The 20,948-nt window shown below is 42.4% G+C and overlaps 1 protein-coding gene across 2 annotated transcripts in view; it reads left to right on the forward strand.

Moving 5' to 3' along the window:
- Positions 1–15,661: 15,661 nt before the first annotated feature.
- Positions 15,662–20,948, forward strand: part of adisspb (adipose secreted signaling protein b) — an 18,067-nt gene continuing 12,780 nt past the window's right edge. The window contains exons 1-2 of one of the 2 annotated variants that reach the window (XM_080547608.1): positions 15,662–15,792; positions 18,644–18,753. In XM_080547608.1, the coding sequence (XP_080403734.1) occupies positions 18,735–18,753 (19 nt within the window). In that variant the 5' untranslated portion in view covers positions 15,662–15,792; positions 18,644–18,734. Of the gene's footprint in view, positions 15,793–17,967; positions 18,092–18,643; positions 18,754–20,948 lie in introns of those variants that run through there. The other variant, XM_080547609.1, reaches the window with a different exon arrangement.

Here is a 20,948-nt window from a genome sequence, read left to right on the forward strand (position 1 = left end):
TTATTCCAAAGAATTTGGATTGTATGTTTCTTCTTCAGCCAAAGGGAAGTATGCCTGCGCTGTTCTTACGCAACCAACAGGCATTGGACCTAGTCCACAGCCCATAGCCTATTACTCTGTCGCATATTCAGAGGTAGAAATGGGTTTCGCGCCATGCTACAGAGCAATGGCCGGGGCATATCTTATGTACGAGAAGGCAACAACCTTAACAATGGGGTACCCAATTACCATTCTCTGCCACCACAGTCTAAGGAATCTTTTGAATCAAGGCAAGTATACTTTGACGATGCCTAGGATTAGGAATTATTACAGGATGTTGGAAAGAGAAGATGTAACATTACTAAGATGTAACACACTTAACCCAGCAGAGACCTTGCCAACCCCAGAAGATGGGGAACCACACGATTGTGTGAAGGAAGCTATGAGGTACTCTAAGCTTAGAGCAGATCTACTAGCTTTGCCTTTAAAGGAAGCTGACGTTGAGTATTGGACTGATGGATCTTGTTACCGGGTAGGAGAAAGTTTACGTGCTGGGTATGCCATAGTCCGATCCCAAAATTCAGGGTTCATTGTGGAACAAGCCGAGGCTGTTCCTCAGCCTTGTTCAGCTCAATTGGCTGAGTTAATTGCCCTCACAGAAGCATGCAACTTGGGAACCGGACGAAGAGTGACAGTGTACACCGACTCTGCCTACGCCCATAATGTGTGTCATCTACATGGAGCTGTATGGAAGGGACGGGGTTTTAAGAAAACTGATGGTTCGCCTATTCAGCACCACGCTCAAATCATGAAGCTGTTACAAGCCATGATGAAACCAAGGGAATTAGCCATAGTGAAGTGTGCCGCACACAGATCTGACTCATCACATGTCACACAAGGTAACAGGGCTGCAGATGATGCAGCCAAAGCCATTACAGGAGCAGACAAAGCAGGTAAAGTTCTGCTGGTCACACATGAAGCACAGTTACAGGGCATGGTCACGCTTGAGGATTTGTTGATGTTACAGAGTGGGGCAAATGCGCTAGACAAAAACCTATGGTTAACAAGGGGGGCTAGTCAGGATGACACAGGTCTATGGAGAAATCATGAGGGACTGGTTGTGGCACCCCCAGATTTATTAGGCATGCTGATACAGGAAGCCCATGGATTAGCTCATGTGGCCAGGGGGGAGGTAAGACGCAAGATCACCAAGGAATATGGTTTTTGGGCTCCATATTTATTGGAACAAATAGACCATATCCTTGGTCAATGTGTGGTCTGTTTGAAAAACAATATCAGACCTGGAATACCAGTGGGAACTGGGCATATCCCTACCCCAAACGGGCCAATGAAACACTTGGTGATTGACTATGTGGACATGATTCGTCCTGTTGCAGGATACAGGTACATGTTAGTTGTAGTGGACAGGTTCAGCAGATGGGTAGAAGCATGCCCCACTCGAAAAAAGGATGCTCAGTCTGTAGCAAAGTTCCTATGCAGGGAATTCATACCTAGGTTTGGAATTCCAGATAGGATAGCGTCAGACAATGGTAAGGAATTTGTGGATAAGACGGTAAAGCTTATACTACAAAAGTTGGGAATCAAGCAGAGATTTGGGTGTATTTACTCACCTCAAAGCCAGGGGATGGTAGAGAGGATGAACGGGGTCCTTAAGAACCGTCTTTCTAAGGTCTGTCAGCATACAGGTCTTAATTGGGTGGAAGGACTCCCTCTTGCATTGATGGCCTGTCGTTCCAGTGAGATTCGAGGGCTGCACTTGACTCCCCATGAACTGGCTATGGGGAGAATAATGACAGCTCCCTGTGCACGAACCAGTGGGAAAGGGCCAAGTTTGGCTCTCTTGGAGAGTGACATGAAAGCCTATGTACAGTACATGACTAACCGGCAAAAGAGTATCTCTTCTTATGTGCTCCACAAACAGGAACGTGAAGAGGAGGTGAACGCACAGGAGAGGAAGGACGCGTTGCAACCGGGTGACAAAGTATACGTGAAGGTCTACAGACGGAAGTGGCATGAGGCTCGACGGGAAGGACCATACGAGGTCGTTCGGTGCACTGGGACTGCCATCCAAATCAAGGGGTCCCCCACCTGGTATCACGTTCATCACTGCATCAAGGCACCCAATGAGGACGATGAGGGAGAGCCTCAGCAGGATGGTGAGGAGACCCCTGGGGACGAGGAAGTCCACAGCTTGGACATCCAGGCTGACGAAGATGTTGGTGAGTATCTGCGCCGTGATGCAGATGATGAGGGGGGCCTCGTCCCAGACCCTGTCCAGCCCAGAGACGAGTGGGCCAAGGGAGATCGTGAAGGATCCAGTGACTGCGACACCCCTCTTGGGGGTTCTACCAAGCCTGGTGTTGCCCCTGTTGTCACCCCTTCCGACCCTGACAATGCTCCAGACGGAGATGTCAGCAACCCGGGCGGCTGCCCGGACCAAGGTACCATTGAGAGACACAGACCTGTCAGTGATACACCCCAACCAGACAGATCCCGTGATACACCGAGGCCAATTAGGAGGAAACTCAAGCCATGCCGTTTCAGAGACTAATATACCCCTTAGTGTTCCTACCCCATTGACTTCCTTGGACAATGCTACACTTCACTCACACACTGTTATGCCTGGACGTCAGAAAAGATTTATCACATTAGGTAGAGCTTTTATTTGCCCACATTCACGTTGTACTGTTGATGATTGTTTGATCTATGCCTCGACTGAATTGGCTGAGTGGTACTTACTGGATGCCAAATATATTACACTTACACAACAGTTAATGTCAACACTTGTGACATTAACTAATGTTGACAATGAGGTGAACTCGTATTGGTGTGCTAGACGTAATATCGGTGAACAGGTGTTTGACAAATCCAACAATTTCAAGGACAAAGTTTGTAGTAACATTCCTGACTTTCCACACGACTTTTTGGTGGACTGTAGGGAATTTGTGCATGAATATATTTTTCCAGTTGAGTTACCAGGAAAGGTTAAAAATGTTGCTGTAAAGGCTTCTACGAAGGCGATTGTAGTCGCTACTGACGATTATTTGTTGTATGATTCTAATCACCTGGGGACACGGTCCCACCCTAATTCTGCCACTAGTATCATGAAAGATTTTGCTTCAAAAATGAATTATTCTGATTGCTGGATTTGTCAACAGGTCCCTGTAAGTACATCTGCTCCTATGTTTTTCCCCATACCGTTAACTAAAGCAGAATGGTTTCATTATAATTGGCAGGGTTTAGCCCAATTTGTTTTACAGGGCAAGAACCAGAGCTCTTCTTGTCAGCCCAGCACGATTCTGGTTCCTTTAAATTCTTCCTATGCAGGTGTGGATATTGGTGTGTTGGAACGTCTGACAGCAGCAGTTAACGAACACCATAGGCCTAGCGGTGTGGGGAAGGTTATTATTGATAGGCTTACACATTTGTCACAACCAACAGGTCCGAAGAAGATATATATTATCCAAGCTATGTTCGTTCAATTGAATGGTACTGCATTGAGTCCTCATCTGTTATGTTCTGGGAGTGTGACTTCTACACGGTGGAGAGGTTCAGTTGTTATTTCTGGATTGAAATGTAAAGTTGTTGATTGTGCTATGGTGCCTCAAATGAAATTACATGATACCAATACTACCAGACGGCAGAAAGGCACCACGCAGCTTAAGGTCATGCCTCTCGTAAATATTACAACCTGTATTGACATACAATCTCGGCCCAAGGGCAGCGCGCTTCGTCAGCTAGGGGCCGCGTCTTGTATAGGTGGTGTCATTTTCCCGTATCCTGGTACGGAGCTTCAACTCCCGGAGGGTGTGTTTCTTGTGTGTGATAATAATGCATTCTCTAAGCTTCCTGCTTTGAGTGAGGGACTTTGTTATTTAGCTCATCTGATACCTTTGATTAGGAAAGTTACTCGGGAAGAGATGTCTGTACTTCACAAACAAGCAACCCATCGTAGTCGTAGGGCGTTATCTACCGCTCAGAAGTTTTTTGGCCTAATATTCCCAAGTTATGGTGTCTACAACTCTCAGACTGAATTAAGTGCCCTATCATCCGTTCTTGAAAAACACATTAATGCTTCGGATGCTGTAGTATCTGCCCTGGCTACTGAATTGACTGAAACTAAGAATGTAGCTCTCCAAAATAGAATGGCTTTGGACATTATTTTGGCCAGTCAGGGTGGTACTTGTGCTTTGATAGGCGGTGAATGTTGCAGTTATATTTCGGATTCTGGTAACGCTCTGTATGATTTCCATGAATCTAACAAGAAGGGTATAGAGGATTTACGTAAAGAACACGGTTGGAATACATTGGATTTCTTTGATTCTGCTTTTTCAGGTATTGGTAATATGATCAGGTCCGTCGCTATTATTCTTGTTGTCATTATCATCTGTATTATGTTACTTGGTATTTTAATCAAATGTTTTGGAAAGTGTATTTCTGATGTTCCGGTTAATGCTTTAATGATGGCCGACATAGCTGATGAGCAAAAGCTGGATTCTGCTTTGCTTTCTGATTTTGTTTCCTCTTTTGATGATTTGTTTATTAAGTGATGTTTTGTGATTGTTTGCTTCGGTTCCTGTTTGTTTCTTTCTATATCATGTGATTGATGTCGGTTGTGAAGTGATGTAATGGTTACGCGACAATGGAAGCTCCTGACTATGAAAGTGTTATCAATCTGAGACAGCGGTAAAGGCTGTTCTCCAACTGGGGCCATGTGCTAGCAACCTCTGACCCTGCCGCTTCGGACGAGGGAAACATCGGTCGTTGGAAATTTCTGTATCTCAGTTTTTGTATTATGCATGATGAACTGAGTGATGTGTTGATGTGTTGATGTGTTGATGTGTTGATGTGTTGATGTGTTGATGTAGTTGATGGGTTGATGTAGTTTTTCTGTCTGTCGTTTAGTTTCGGAACACACTCTGCGTGTTCCGAGGGGGGCTGTGTAGTGTATTTTCATATGACGTGGCCATGGCAACCCAACGGCCACGTAGTGAAAGCAACATAGTAGGAGACTCTGTTTGACTCCTTCTTTACTCATCCAGGGCTTGCTTGAGGGCAGAAACATATTTGTCATTTATCTGATTCGTTCCCCTATTCACTAGATAACCGTCCGTTTGTGTTGTTTCTGTTAAGAGAGATAGGGAGAGACACACGGTGGCCTTTTGACAATGCATGTGCAGAGGATGGAATGTCATCATGGGAGGATAATTGCATTGGGGTCGAGTCAGCAAGACGGCCATAACATAGGTTACATTGGAATTGTATTAGACCATAGGGTGAGTTGCATTATAATAAGACAATGACATCCTATTTGCAGGACGGAGAATGGCCTCACCTACTCACTGGTATGCTTTGTATTCAACCAAATTAAAGTAACGTGGACTCTGTTTAGTTGGCTCAGCGAAATAATAGTGACAGGGTATAAAGTCCGCTACGTAGATGGACTCGGCCTCTTTATTTTTTCACATCCATCCTGTGACCGATTCGGACCATCAGCTCCATTGAGGGGCCAAGCTGTGTAACCTGCTTTTTTGAATAAACAAGTCTTAAATTTGCTCACGAACTCTTCTTCATTTTTTAGTAAGTAACAGATACCAAAATATATACGAAACCAATTCCTTATTACCAGTGGAAAGGGGGAAGGCTAAAACACTTTGAATGGAATAGATAGGACTTTCCGTTCAATGGAGGAAGCATGATACTCGCGAGTTCATCTCGCTTTTCCCCCCGTTGATGTATTAAACAATCTAAGCAATCTAATCAGAGCAGTTGTTATTATGTAATATTATTGATGGATGAGCCATTTTTGATGGAGAGCAGTGAGCGGATGACTGGATGTGAGCATGTATTTGAGTGTCACCTTTTTGGACCATCACCAGTTTGCACCCCTGGCACTGTGCCCACATACAGTATTGTTGTGTCTATGTACTGCATATATATTAACACACAAGCATGTGTTTTTTATTACTGAACACATTTTTAAAATAAATTGTACAACAGTTGTACACTTAAATGTCTGCTTGCTATTGCCATTTTCCTGGACTTTCTAGGAAATTTTCCCCCCTAACTTTCAGAGCTAGTTATTAATTATGTTATGACTAAAAACCAATAATAATCGAATGCAGAGGCAATTATGTAGGCTAATACGATAAAGAGTAGATATATTTATATAGTCTTACAGTTACAACCGGCCCTTTGAGGACAACCATAATGTGGCTGATGACATTGAGTTTGACACCCCTGGTGGACACTCACTGTACAGCATCTCAAGGAAAACATATAACATTGAGTATTGAGTAACCAGAGTAATGTCAGCTAATTTCCTATGTGGCAAACAACAATGGCGCCTCTATATGGCACCACGTGGAGGACATCCATACATTTTGTAGGCCACAACATGAAACAGCAATTGACATATTGTTCATCCACGTGTTAATATACCACAGAAGACCACACATTTGACTAATATCCAACACCTATCCCATCCTATCAATTCAATTCAACTTTATTCACCATGTGCAGTGCACTAGGAACATGATTTGGTATTCTACCATACTAAACAAGCTACAGTACATACAACAACAAGACGACAACACGACAATACTCAAGACAAAATATACAGTACCAATATGAGTGGATATTATGAATAAATATACTGTACAACTAAGTGCAAGAACATGTAAAGTGCAAGGTGCAATGATCAGCAGTTATTGAGGAGGGCTATGGCTTTGGGGAAAAAACTGTTCAAGTGTCTTGATGTTTTTGTCCTGGTGGCCCTGTATCCTGTATCCTACTCAAACATTTGTTTCTAAAACCATTTCATATCATTTGTTAGCCTGGTTAATCCTCGGATGAAGCGTAGGCCTACCTTATATCGGCGGAGACCACGAGGAGAGGCTTGGTCGACGCGTTCGGGGAAAAAGGCTTTGAGTCGCGTGCATTATAGCCTAATCATTTTTGTTTTATAATAATAATAATAATAAATTTTATTTATGGGCGCCTTTCAAGGCCTTTCAAGGCTCTCAAGGAGAGCTCCAACAGAAATTAGTTGCACCTCTGTATCAACTGGAGTACCGACCGACCAATGCCCTGACTGCCATTGCTATGATGTTTGGTTTTGGTACCTATTACACTTTTTAAACGTTACAAAAAAAACGTTACAAAAAAAGTGCACTTTTTTACATGGAGGTCTCTGGAAACCAAAAGATGCAATTTTTCAACCACTGCCTATCATCTACCTAGTCTAACCTAATAGTCTTCCCTGAGAGAAGCTCTGGGGGAGGTGACACAATACCCATCTCGAACAAGAACTAAAAATGGCACGGGTACTGTTGGCAGTGGAGAAAGGCTAAAGAACAGGGCCAAACCAGGCCGACCCGGGTCGGCCCTGTAGTGGAAAAGCGCCAAATGTGTGATTTCCCTCAAACAATCTTTTCTCTGAAAGACGACTCCATGGTTAAGTTAACGGCTTAATATTCCAGAGAAACTGTCTTTCTGCTGTAGCCTACAGAATGCTGTAGAATGCTGTAGAATTCTGCAGAATGCTGTAGGCTACAGCATTCTGTAGCCTACAGATACCTTAGTGCCGACCCTCCACACAACAACAACATTCTTATTTTGAGCAAGGGGAAGAGGACAACTATGCTGAGGTGCATGCCCAAGGTAGGAACTTTATAAATAGGCAGAAATATAGCTGGCAACTTTGTACACGTATTTACAAAACAATACGCAGGACGATGATAATTAGTAAATTCTTGTAGCACTTCTTAGGAGCCGGCAGTAACATTTCACTGTACATTGTACCTGTACGATATGCATGTGACAAATAAAATTAACTTGAACTTGAACTTGAACTTGTACACTGAACATAAACTGAAATAATGAAAAGAGAGCTCTCAAAAAAAGAACCAAAATAAACACAGACACGTTTTTTTTACTTAATTCACTTTTTATGACAAATACAAGATTTCCATTAATTACCAGCAAAAAAGTACCACTATTGTTGTTTTTTTGGCATTGAGGAAATACTGAGCTATAATAAGGCTATTCATACTGTAGCAGAATCCGTTTCAAACGATATATTAAGTATGATAAGGAAACAACACATAGAACTGAATAAATATGACATATTACATATTAATGTCAATTTACAAAACCATATTTTCATTACATAAGTCCAGACTACAGTTTCCAACCCTTTGTTTTCCGATATCAAGCTCAACAGATCCCAGATAGGCTCATGTGATGAGCTGCCTCCTTCAACTTTGAAGCCGGCAATCAAACTTCAAAAAAAAAAAAAATTCAAGAAAAGCCCAATGCCCTGACATGCCGGTGGATCACCTTGTGACCCTCAGGCCAGTTCTAGCATTCTGGGAAGAAGGACCACACTTTGTCATTGGCCTCTGTTTGAAACAGGCCAATGAAAGTCGTATATAGGCTATTAGATTTGAGATTTTACAGGACAATTATGTCAAGCCCAGTTCAATGTTCAGCTTTGCTCTCGTGCATTTCTCAGTGTCTTAAAGAGGCATCTTTGTAGGCTCTGTCATGCCAAACCGTGACACTGCCAAATTTCGCCCGGGCCATCAACAGGGGTCGGTTGCACCACTTCTTACTAAGTACTAACTAACCCTAGTTATAGCGTACGTATTTACTAAATCAAGATTTAGTCACTACTAAACTTGAATGGGTTGCACCAAGCACACTAGTTATGTAGAACGTAGCTAGTAACTACTAGGGGTTTAGTAACCACTAAATGCCTCCATTTAGTAATGACTTACGCCAAATTGGTGCAACCCAGGCCAGCCCATCAAAATCTAATCGTTCGAACGTTCGACGTGCGTTCCAGACTAGGGCCAAAATCTGTCCGCCTGTGACGTCATTCTACTGCTCTGTGCTTACTACCACAGCAGATGAATGTGTGTATCTTAAACGGTGAAGACAAATGTAATCTTCTTGCACTTGAATAGCATTAAGGTTGATGCAGGCTCACTAGTCAGCTATAGCTGATGTAATACATAACATTTTATATGAAAACACCTGCTAGCATGCTCATTTCACACGTAATTCGCTCCGCTAACGTAGTACGGAGTTGGCTAGTTAAACCACATCAGTGATAAATATAATTCCATAACTGCATACTACTACGGAGCACACACACACACACACACACACACGCGTACACACACACACACGCACGCACGCACGCACGCACACACACACACACACACACACACACACACACACACACACGCACGCACGCACGCACACACACACACACACACACACACACACACACACACACACACACACACACACACACACACACACACACACACACACACACAACGCGCAATCAGCAGGAAGAGAGCGCGGAGAGCACCTCGGGTTGGGAGAGCCCTATAAGACCCCGAATATCAAATAAAAGCAGAACGGAATAAACGTTCTTAAATACAACGTTATAAAATCCAGGTGTGCCGCACTACAATCCCATATTACGGGGCTTCAGCTGGACAACGGGGCTTTTTCCAGCTCCATTCACATGGAATAACCATAGCGCTTGCAGCGTGCCTTGGTGACTGTATTCGGAAAAGTGGAACTTTACGCACGCTGATCAAAGGTACTGTGGTAAACCTAGGTGCCATACAGCCACTCTCCGACTCCAGTTTGGGGCGCTCCTAACAACTGAGGAGCGTTCCACGCTAACGTTCCACGCTAACATTCCACGCTAACGTTCCACGCTAACATTCCGCGCTAACGTTCCACGCTAACATTCCACGCTAACATTCCACGCTAACGTTCCACGCTAACGTTCCACGCTAACGTTCCACGCTAAGCACCGTGTCGACGGGTCCCCCGGCGGCTCCGTCACTACGAGCCTAGCCGACACGGTGCCACAACGCGCAGACCCCGTGGGAGGGTCTTGCCACCTGGGCAGGTTAAGTGCCTTTTTAATGTGAACATATAGGTTGTGTGTTGTTATTATCTGTGTCTGTGTTTTTTTTTGGTGGGGGGGGGATTGTTAGATTTTTGTAGGTTTTTAAATAGTCTAAAACAGAGGGGTTAATTGGTGGGATCTGAGGCTGGGGGAAGTTAGCTGTTGGGTTGGTTTTGGCCCTAGTCTGGAACGCAGTCGTGACGTGTTTCCGGGTCCAACGTTGGCTGAGGCGCTGTCTTCGAAATGCCGAAATAATCATAATAATTAATTATATTTATATAGCGCTTTACTGAGGCTCAAATACCCTGGCAATATGGAGAAAACGGGAAAGTATTGTGTCCCTTGTTGTATGAATAGATCCGAGTCTAAAAAACGATTAAACTGTCATTCTACCGCTGTAGTTCACAGGTACTCTGGTGCGGGGAATTTCTGGTTTGGACCCGGAAATGGCTAAACGTCACTTTTGACGTCAGACTTAACAAGCGGATACTGGCTGTGATATTGGAGGACTAGATGTTATGTGCCTAATGCCCTAGACCCTTGATGGCCACTCTCTTGTTACTTGTCGCTTTCAGAATTTTACAAGTCTCGCATTGAATTTAACTTCAAGTGCTGAGCTGTAGTAAATAAACCACAATACAATACATTCTCCACCATTCATTCCCCTTAGTGACTGATCACATTAGTCACCCTACCATATCGAATATCAAATACATCATCAACATTGACTTACACCAGACGTATCATATTGATATGTACATTTATATATTTTTTTATATTTAGCAGACACCTTTATCCAGTGACTCTACGGCATCGTTATCAACACCCGTATCGCTGACCACACGGCTGCGTAGTACAAGGGAATACGATACGGAAACTCCCTTGCAGAGTTTTAAAAAGTTAACCGTCAGCTCTCGAATGGTGGGGCCGGGTGCAAAGGTTATCAAAGCATCGTGGAAAGCATCAAATCCGCGCCGTGGAGCCCCTGTTCTTATTGATGTTCATTATTCTCTAGACAATGATGATCTAATTATTGATTATTGATTACTGATCACCGAACATGAATGATTGATTGAATAATTGAATGATTATGTTCTTTGTTTTGGAGAACAGCCCAGTCAGCTGAACCCTTCACCTGCAGCACCTCACACGTGAGTATACAGCCAATGTTAGATAGGTTTTGCTACACAGGTCAAAGTCCAAGCCTAGAAGCAGCATAGGCCTACTTAGATTAGATTCAACTTCATTGAATACCATTTATAAGTACCAGACAACGAAATGCAAAGGACAAATATTGATATTAAACATGGTAGTGATAAGTGATAGGTACAGTATGGCAAGTGCGGTAGTTAGAGGTATATAGAGTTAGGTCCGGAAATATTTGGACAGTGACACAATTTCCATAATTTTGGCTCTGTACGCCATCACAATGGATCTGAAATGTGAAATGTGAAACAATCGAGATGCAATTTAAGTGCAGACTTTCAGCTTTAATTTAAGGGGTGGAACAAAAATATAATATGAAAGGTTTAGGAATTGCAACCATTTTTATACACAATCCCCTATTTTCAGAGACTCAAATGTAATTGGACAAATTAACATAATCATAAATAAAATGCTACGTTTTAATACTTTATCGAGAATCCTTTGTAGGCAATGACTGCCTGAAGTCTGGAACCTATGGATGTCACCAAATGCTGGGTTTCCTCCTTTGTGGTGCTTTGCGAGGCCTTTACTGGGGTGCAAACTTGTCACCTTTCGGCGAAATTCGCAGTTTGTACCTCAAAATAGGTCACCCATGTGAATCGCATAGATCTGCAAAAAAAGAATTAGGGTTAGGGTTAGGGTCATCCAAGTCACATGATGCCCGAGCTAACATCTTCCTCTCTGCTAAACTCGTATAACTCGTTGTGATAACTTCACAACAGGATTTTACAGGGTTTGTTCAGACTATCGTAATTCTTGAACTATGTGCAATCGAAAGCAGAGAAGTTGCACTTTCTAACCATTTAGGGTTACTACGGTAGTTTGCAAAAAAAATAGTATTTTGTGAGTGGTGTTTTAGCTGTATTTTATACTTTAGTGAGTTTCTGTACATATGTTTGTGAAATGTCACGAAGACCATCTAGGGTAACCAAACCACTTAAAAGGTTAATCGAGGACGACGATGTAAGTGACGAAGGACTGATTTCTTCTTCTGAACCAGGGTATGTAACGTTAGGTTAGTCCAGGGGTCGGCAACCTGCGCCTGTGGCTCTTTTGCCCATCTTCAGTGGCTCCGTGTGGCTTTGACCACAAATTATATGGAAATTAACAATGGTTATTTATTTTTTACATTTTCATTTATCATTGTTGTTAGTGATTCTTACATTCTCCAATTGTAAAAATGTGTAGCATATGCACCGAATTAAACAAATGTGTTAATATTTTGTCAACTAAAATATGAGTCAAGGCGTACCTATGTTAATTAATTACGGGGCGCCTTTTCTTCCTATTTTTGTAGAGCATCAATAGTGGTAGCTGGGTACTTTTTTTTATAGGGTGCCATTTGGACTTCATAACTTGTGAAAAATAAATTGTTGATTTACCTATATTTTAATGTTCTATTATATAAAGGACATATCTAACTTGCTGAAAAACATAGTGGTCGAGCTCAGGCACCTAAATTGTATTTTATTTAGAATATTCTGTTAGCTGAATAGGGCTAACCTAGTGGACACTAACAGGGTGGACATTTTGAGTTAAAGTTAGCCGTTAGCCTGCCTGTGTTAGCATAATGCCTAGCATGACCATGAATACTTGATGAGGAATCTAATTTGCACTAAAACAGCAGTAGTGCAAAGGGTAATTGAGTGTATTTCTTTGTAACACTACCACTATCACATTTCCAGTTTTTCACTTTTACTGAGTCTTTATAATTAATTTCTCTTTAGTGGTTTTTAGAAGAATGCTTATAATTTTTTGTGTGTAAAAGACACTTTTTTTCAGTAGGCCTAGTGTGTTTACAGCAGAATACATCCGTTTTCCCCTACACAGATCTACAGAACAAGGAGATGAGATAGATGGGTGTTTACCCAAGTCAACACAGCAAGGAGACGAGATAGATGGGTGTTACCCCAGCCCAGCACAGCAAGGAGACGAGATAGATGGGTGTTTCGACGAGGATGTAAGTAGAGACCCCTCGTCTGCATCTCAGTGAAACAAACTACACCTCATGGAAGTGGTATCTACTACTTACTTAGCCAAATGTATTTGTTGTAAATCGCTTTGGATTAAGGTGTCTGCTAAATGCCAAGAATGTAATGTAAATGTAGAACATTTCGTGACGTTAGAATTATAAGGTTCAATCTCCATTTTTGTCCAAATTTTGTTTTTTACATAATCTGATCCATTAGGTGTTTATTAATGCCTGTGTGGTGTTATTTTTTTAAATGTTGACATTTTTGAGTTAGTAATTCATAAAATACAAAGGTTCCAATCTCACAAAACATAATGGAATGTAAAAACTTTGACGCTCAATATCTCTGAACTACCCTAAACGGAGATAGAACCGTATAATTCTAAACGGAGATAGAACCTTATAATTCTAAGCTCACGCTGTGTTAATGAGTGTTCTAAGCTCACGATTTGTCGCCAGATCACCTCAAAGTAACTCCCATCCAAGTCAGAGAGTTAATTTGAGGTGATTTGGCCACACACACTGACTTATTATTTTCCCTAATCACTCCCATTGCTAAAGTTAGCTGAAGTTAGTCGTGGCTATGTAAAAAAATAAACTCTGAACCATGGATTACAGCTTCTCTTGGCCCATAGACTACATTTGGTCTAAAATAGTGAACTATCCCTTTAACACCACACCTAATAAACCATACAAACTTTCCATTTTATACGTGGCAATCAAAAATAAATGTGTGCCCTCTGCCCACTTAAGGCTGATGACTTGAAGGATGTGGACAAGTTCAACGTCGTGGTAAGGTGCGCTGGGAAGACCCTGGATATTGAAGTCTTCCCCCTGGAGAGGGTCTCATCTCTGCTGGAGGAAGCGTGCAAACAGGCAGGGAAGGACAGCAGGAAAATGACTCTAGTTCACAATGGTATAAAAACAATACTGAGAAAGACCATTCTTTTCCTCACAACAATATTAATTAGGATTTTTACTTCTACATCACAAATAAGAATCAGAATCAGAATCAGAAGACTTTATTGCCAAACATGTTAGGAATTTGGTTTGGGACAGTGGAGCACGGTTTGCAGCAGGACAGGTGCAAGACAGGACAAGACAGTGCAAACCAACATCAAAGTGCAAGAGTCATAATTAATATAAATATAAAGTGCAGAGATCAAGTGTTCAAGTGTTCATATCCAGACAGTCCAAAGCTCTCTGGGTGGGGGTGGAGGGAGGGTAGATAGATAGGGGTCAGGTCAGGGGGGGGGGCAGCGGCATTTAGGAGCCGGATGGCTGTGGGGAAAAAGCTGTTTGTATGTCGGACCTTCACAGTTTTTAGGGACCGCACCCTCCTGCCTGAGGGGAGCGGGGCGAAGAGACCGTGTCCTGGGTGTGCGGGGTCAAGACTCTATTGAAGCTATTGTGTTATATGATCCTAACTCACCAGGTATTAAAATGAGTGTGATCTCTTTTCTTTGCAGGGGACCATCTGGATGAGAAAAAGACAGTGCATGACTATAAACTACGAAGAGGAATGTCAGTCTCCCTTATTCGTAAAGCGTAAGGGAACAGTGTCATGATTGAGAGAAGCAGAACAAGATACTTTCATGTATTTGTGTTATTTGATTAAAGCTATGTCATACACTAAGCATTATCATCTCTTGGCCATGAGGTATTACTGTATACTCATTGTCATATGTCGAAACATAGTACCTCTTTGAATGGTAACATATCACAAAGTTAGCACAAATAAACCATTGATATTATATCTGTTACCATTGTGTGTAAGTTTGCTTTTGACAATTTAACAATTTAACTGTTGTTTATTGAGTTTTTGTGATATTGCTTGAAATCCAACTTCTCCTGCAGTTTTTCTCCATTGTAATATATACACACCAAAAATGTAACTATGCACACGAGTCTGAAAACTTAAAGCTCATGTATCGACAACAAGTTTTTTTTTTAACAAAATGGTTAACTCACGTTTTGTGTTTAGAGAAATTGAGCTATAGTTTCAGGAAACGGGCAAAACTGTCAAGCTCTGTTTAATAAGTCCTCTAACATGTCATAGCAGAGACAGTCCACAAGGTGGCGAAACCATACCATAAATGCACTGGGAGGAGGGAACGCTCATGTTATCAAACCAGCCAGACATCTCTGATAGATAATAATAATAATAATAATAATAATAATAATAATAATAATAATAATAATAATACCTTTATTTGTATAGCGCTTTTCCTGCAAACGTTGCAGCTCAAAGTGCTTTAATCATTATATAATCTTAATTTAATTATTTTGTAACTTAAAGGCAATATTAAAAAGATGGGCTTTATATTGTAAGATACCAACCATTGACACTAAAAGTATTCATGATTTATGTGAATAATACATTCATAGTTAAACCAAGACATGTCAAAAACAATGGCAAACGCCGTAGTTATTTTACCATCTCTCACTCTCTAGACGGCAGACCCACGTGATCGACGCGGAAGTTGGCGGTAGACAAACAGCGAAAGGGGGAGTAGAGAGAGTGGATGGGACAGAGCTGTTCCATTGCTTATTTGTTCATTTTTTGCAGCTTTGCAGCGTTGACTTTGCAGGACACTACTGCTACTTCCACAAACAGACAGACTGTGTTTGCAGTCTTTATTTTTACAAGAGTTGCGGATGTTGAATTGGTCGCTAGGTAAGTTGCACAGAACATTTGGATTCAAACTGCTGTCCGATGCAATGCGACCAACAGTAACTTTTGACAGGTGCAACCTTTATATATATATTTTATAGCACTAGCTTTATTACCAGCACCAGGCTATATGTTTATTTTCTAAATATTCCAGACTATTTTGGTTATTGTTGTTATGCAGATACACACAATAGGCTGCACATAAAAGTTGTGTATCTCGGATCAAAATGTGTTTATTATGTTTTAATACAACAACAGTTAGTTTCGACCAAGTCATTTGATTGGACGAGAGGCATTCCATGAGCGCTGATATACAGTATAACAGCACTGGGACTTTTAACTATGTATCACTCCGCCGCACAGGTGTTCTATTAATTAAATGATCGTTAATTAGACTTCATCTAACGGTCGTTATCTATCAGATTATCTATCAGTGTGTTGGTTTCAAACAACGATGCATATATTTTCCAATATAACATTTGAGTTAAATGATGAATGGTCATCAGAAGAGGACTAAGGGAAGGGCCATAATATAATAATATTATACATAATAATACTTCAGTGCAAAAACCTCCAGGTGTGCTGATATGACACCAGCCCGACCAGAGACAAATTGGAGAAGTGCAAAAATGAAGCTAACACTAGTGTAAGGCAAACGACATGGTCCTTGAACTGCTTTCAGACTTGGCTAAGACTTGGGCTTCGTGCTTTTATAACAGTTTAAACTGTTATATCAATGAGCCACCGGTTAGCTGTTCTTGGAATCTAATGCACAATAACTGTACGTGCTGTCTGAACTTTTTCCATTCCAGAGAATCCCAATCCATGAAGGAACTCCAGCAATGTACCATGTTCAGTCCTCTATTCTGACACCATGTCTTGTTTTACACTTTATATGTCATAATTCCTGTAGGACCGAGGATCGTCTTCAACTCTTTCATTGATCAGGTATCAACCGTATGCTAACAGGGTCAGAAACAGAATCAATGAATCAAGACCTTGTTAAATGGTAAATGGACTGACTTAGATAGCACCTTATTCTAGACGCTTTTCAATGGCCTCTCATTCAATACCCATTCACACACACCGGCCTGCTCATTGGGAGCAATTTAGGGTTCAGTGTCTTGCCCAAGGACACTTTTCAGACATGTGGCCAGCCGGGGCTCGAACTGCTGATCTGCCAACCTTGCGATCATTAGACACCGGCACTACCTCCTGCGGCACAACCGCCCCAACAAGGGGTGTGCCCTTACTGGTAATCTCCCAACGCAAACACACTCTGCAGATAGGCTGTATCTGCTAGGCTATTCGGCCCAGGTTCAGAGCCAGAAGTTAATGTCCCAAGCGTGACTTTCTAGTGAGAGCGAGTGACCTATTTTGCTGTTGAAATGAGTACTGTCATTAGTTAATAGAGTGAATAGAGGACGCTATCTGTGTCAATGTAGGCTAATTGTCAATGGACATGACATAACTGTATGTTCATTGTGTCTTTGGGACGTTTCTTTTCAGGGGAAACAGCAATGGTTGACATTGTGTCTGTCCTCTCGTGTCCTTCTTTCCCAGGCTGTCTAAACTGACAACTGAGTTCAACTGTGACAACTGAGTTCAACCCTCAAGTGGCTCTGGGGTCTCAAGCCCAGTGCACACGGTGTGCGATTTTGTCGCACCGCGAATTTGATTCCATTGTTTTGAATGAGACAATGCACACGGCGTGCGATGCAATATTGTCGCACGACAACATTCGATTCTCCATTCACACCCACACACTTCGGTGGTGTGAATGGAGAATCGATTGTTGTCGTGCGACAAAATCGCATCGCACGCCGTGTGCATTGGCCTTCAGACTTCTGAGTCACCCAGTAACGTCTGTGAGGGATCAGAAGTGATCTGGGAATATAGCCCGGCTCTTTCCTGTGATAAAATAAATAAACTTGACTGATGGACATTTGAATTGTATTGATGTGTATATGTTACGGTACATGTGGGAATACGGTACATGTGGGAAAACTAGGGTTAGGGTTAGGTGCTACGTCGACTTGGTACATGCTGGCATGTCTAACCCTAACCGTAGCACCCTAGCACCTAACCCTAACCCTGGTTTTCCCACATGTACCGTATTCCCACATGTACCGTAACATGTGCTTACAAAGGGACACCTAAATGGCTTTCAACCAATGATTGATATAAAAGGACAGAACTAACTACCCTTTAAAATGCCCAGCCATTTATGCTGCCCATATTGTGAGGTTTTTGTCTTTTTCAGAACCTGTGGCCAGCGATGTTCCTTAAATTGGTATAAATGGTAAATGGACTGCACTTATATAGCGCCTTTATCCAATGCGCTCTCATTCACCCATTCACACACACACCAATGGCGGCCAAGCTACCATGCAAGGCGCCGGCCGGCCCGCTCATTGGGAGCAATTTGGGGCTCAGTGTCTTGCCCAAGGACACTTCGACATGTGGCCAGCCGGGGCTCGACTCGAACCGCCGATCTGCCAACCTTGCGATCATTAGATGGCGGCTCCTCTACCTCCTGCGCCACAGCCGCCCCGTGCCTCTGCTTCAAGCTTCAGAGTCCTGCTATAACTTAATCCTCTTAACATTCTAGAATGTTTGTTGTGTTTTCTTTAATTGAACTCTCAGCCGGGTACACTGATTGAAATACATGGTAACCTGGGGTGGATTTAGAAAGAAAATACCATCTTGTCTTGTATACGTCAGACAATTCTTCCCCCCTCTCACCCTGTCTGTGGAGGCTATTCTCCTCCTTGACCCTCCCATTTTGTTATACGGTACTCCTCAATATCTCTCTCTCTCTTCATCTCTCTCTCCTCCTCATCCTCTCTTTCAGGGTCATTTTGAGGCCGGGCCAGTGAGATGACAGAGCTGTGACAGATTCTGTTGGTGTCTGTGTTGGACTGACCTTTGACCTTTAGCCTGGCATGGCTACTGCTAGGAAGAGTGAGTAGAGCCTACCTACTAGTATTATGTATTATGTATGTATTACTGTTCATGTATTATTATATAATATTAAATAATACTATTATTATTATTATTATTATTATTATTATTATTACTACACACATTATTTTATTTTCACAATGCAATACAATCCAATAAAAACAGACTTTACAGGCAAGGTGGTGAGAGATCCCTTAGGACTAGGATACAAAACACACCAATCCTCTTGACAATTTCCTGTATCTCTATCCCTGGCATGATCACTGATGGGAGAGGAGGAGGAGGAGGAGGAGGAGGAGCGAGGGTGTCAGCCAGGGGAGGGTGTCAGCCAGGGGAGACTGGCAGACGTTCGCCTTTTCTCAACAGTTAAGGAACACGACTCCTGGCTGCGACCCTCATCCGTCCATCTGCTCGCTTCGTCCTCAAAAAGCGTTGGAGAAAAAAATATGTAAGGGGAGGAGGAACCTAGATCTTCTCCTCCTCCAATGGGCTTCTAATAGGATAGGATACGAGTGGAGGACGGAGGAGGGAGCGGACACACTAGGAGTCATGTTCCTAGATTTAATAACCTTGTTGGCGCCAGGACGATACAGAGTAGCTTCTTATTGTCCCGAACGCTGCAGCAGGATTCTGCTCTGTCGAACAAGTGTGTCTAAGAATTCAGTGTAACCTAGGAAAAGCTAAGGAACCCCATGGCAACAACACACACAATGCTGGGTGTGACACACAACACATTTCTTTAGTCTCTACCCCCCCCCCCCCCCCCCCCCTGTGGTGATGGGGTCTTTGTCTGGTCCTCACAAAGAGAGCTCTCCCTGGGTCTGTGTCCTGTCTTTGATAAGGTTACAGGATGAGACACTGTAGATTTAACATTTGCACTTCGTGACGTTAGAATTATAAGGTTCTATCTCCGTTTTTGTGAATATTGGGTTTTTTACATAATCTGATCCATTAGGTGTTTATTAATGCCTGTGTGGTGTTATTTCTAAAATGTTGACATTTTTGAGTTAGTAATTAATAAAATACAAAGGTTCCATCTCACAAAACATAATGGAATGTAAAAACTTTGACGCTCAATATCTCTGAACTGCCCTAAACGGAGATAGAACCTTATCATTCTAAACGGAGATAGAACCTTATCATTCTAAACGGAGATAGAACTTTATCATTCTAAACGGAGATAGAACCTTATCATTCTAAACGGAGATAGAACCTTCTCATTCTAAACGGAGATAGAACCTTCTCATTCTAAGCTCACGACTTGCTTCCTATTTCCATGCACTTCAGTGTACTTTTTTATGTGTTGATGGAGCCAAAGACAGGTGTGTGAGTGCGTGCCTATGCCTGTGCACATGGTTATACGTTTGTTTGTGTGCGTTTGTGTTTATGACGTGTTTATAAGACAATAAGTCTTTGCTTAGTATTGTGCACAGCTGTAACAGGAAGTTACTCGCCTCACCTCTTTATCTTGGAGAAAAGGAGACAGAAAGGAGGCTGAGGCACAGAAAGGGAGGATAGCGACAATAGCGTGCAACATGTGACAGACGGAGAGATACAGAAACAGTACGGGAGCCTAGAGGAGAGAGTGTGGTGTGTGATGAGAGAAAGGAGGCAGACAGAATACTCTAATATCCGACAAATGGTTAAACGAAACAGTGATGGGAGACACAGACCGACAGATTTGGCGTAAGATTAGGTACTACTCCATGAGAAGCCAGCCCCCTGTACTCCACTGCATAGTACTGTACACTATGTGACAGCAGCACCGGGATGTTGGCTAGCACAGTGTCCCCTTCCACTGTCTGGGCTGGTGTCCAGAGAATGTGGATTATCTGCCTTGTCTAAAATGCCATGGATCTCTCAGCATCGTGGTAATGAGCAGGCAGTGAGCCCATTGGACGGTATCATCAACCGTCCAATGGGATCTATCGGTCACGCCCACTCGGCATTCTGCACAGAGTTCCCTTTCTCTCAAAGTTCCAGACCACACACACATACACACACACACACACACACACACACACACACACACACACACATACTCACACACACACACACACACACACACACACACACACACACACACATACAGTGCTGTGATGTGAACCCCTTGTGCAATTATAGATTGTTATTATTTTTTTTACCATGAAATCTTTATTTAATTAGAACCACCAGTCTTTTTAATCTGACATAAC

Source organism: Nansenia antarctica (genome assembly GCF_963989245.1).
Source record: "Nansenia antarctica genome assembly, chromosome: 17".
NCBI classification, from domain to species: domain Eukaryota; kingdom Metazoa; phylum Chordata; class Actinopteri; order Argentiniformes; family Microstomatidae; genus Nansenia; species Nansenia antarctica.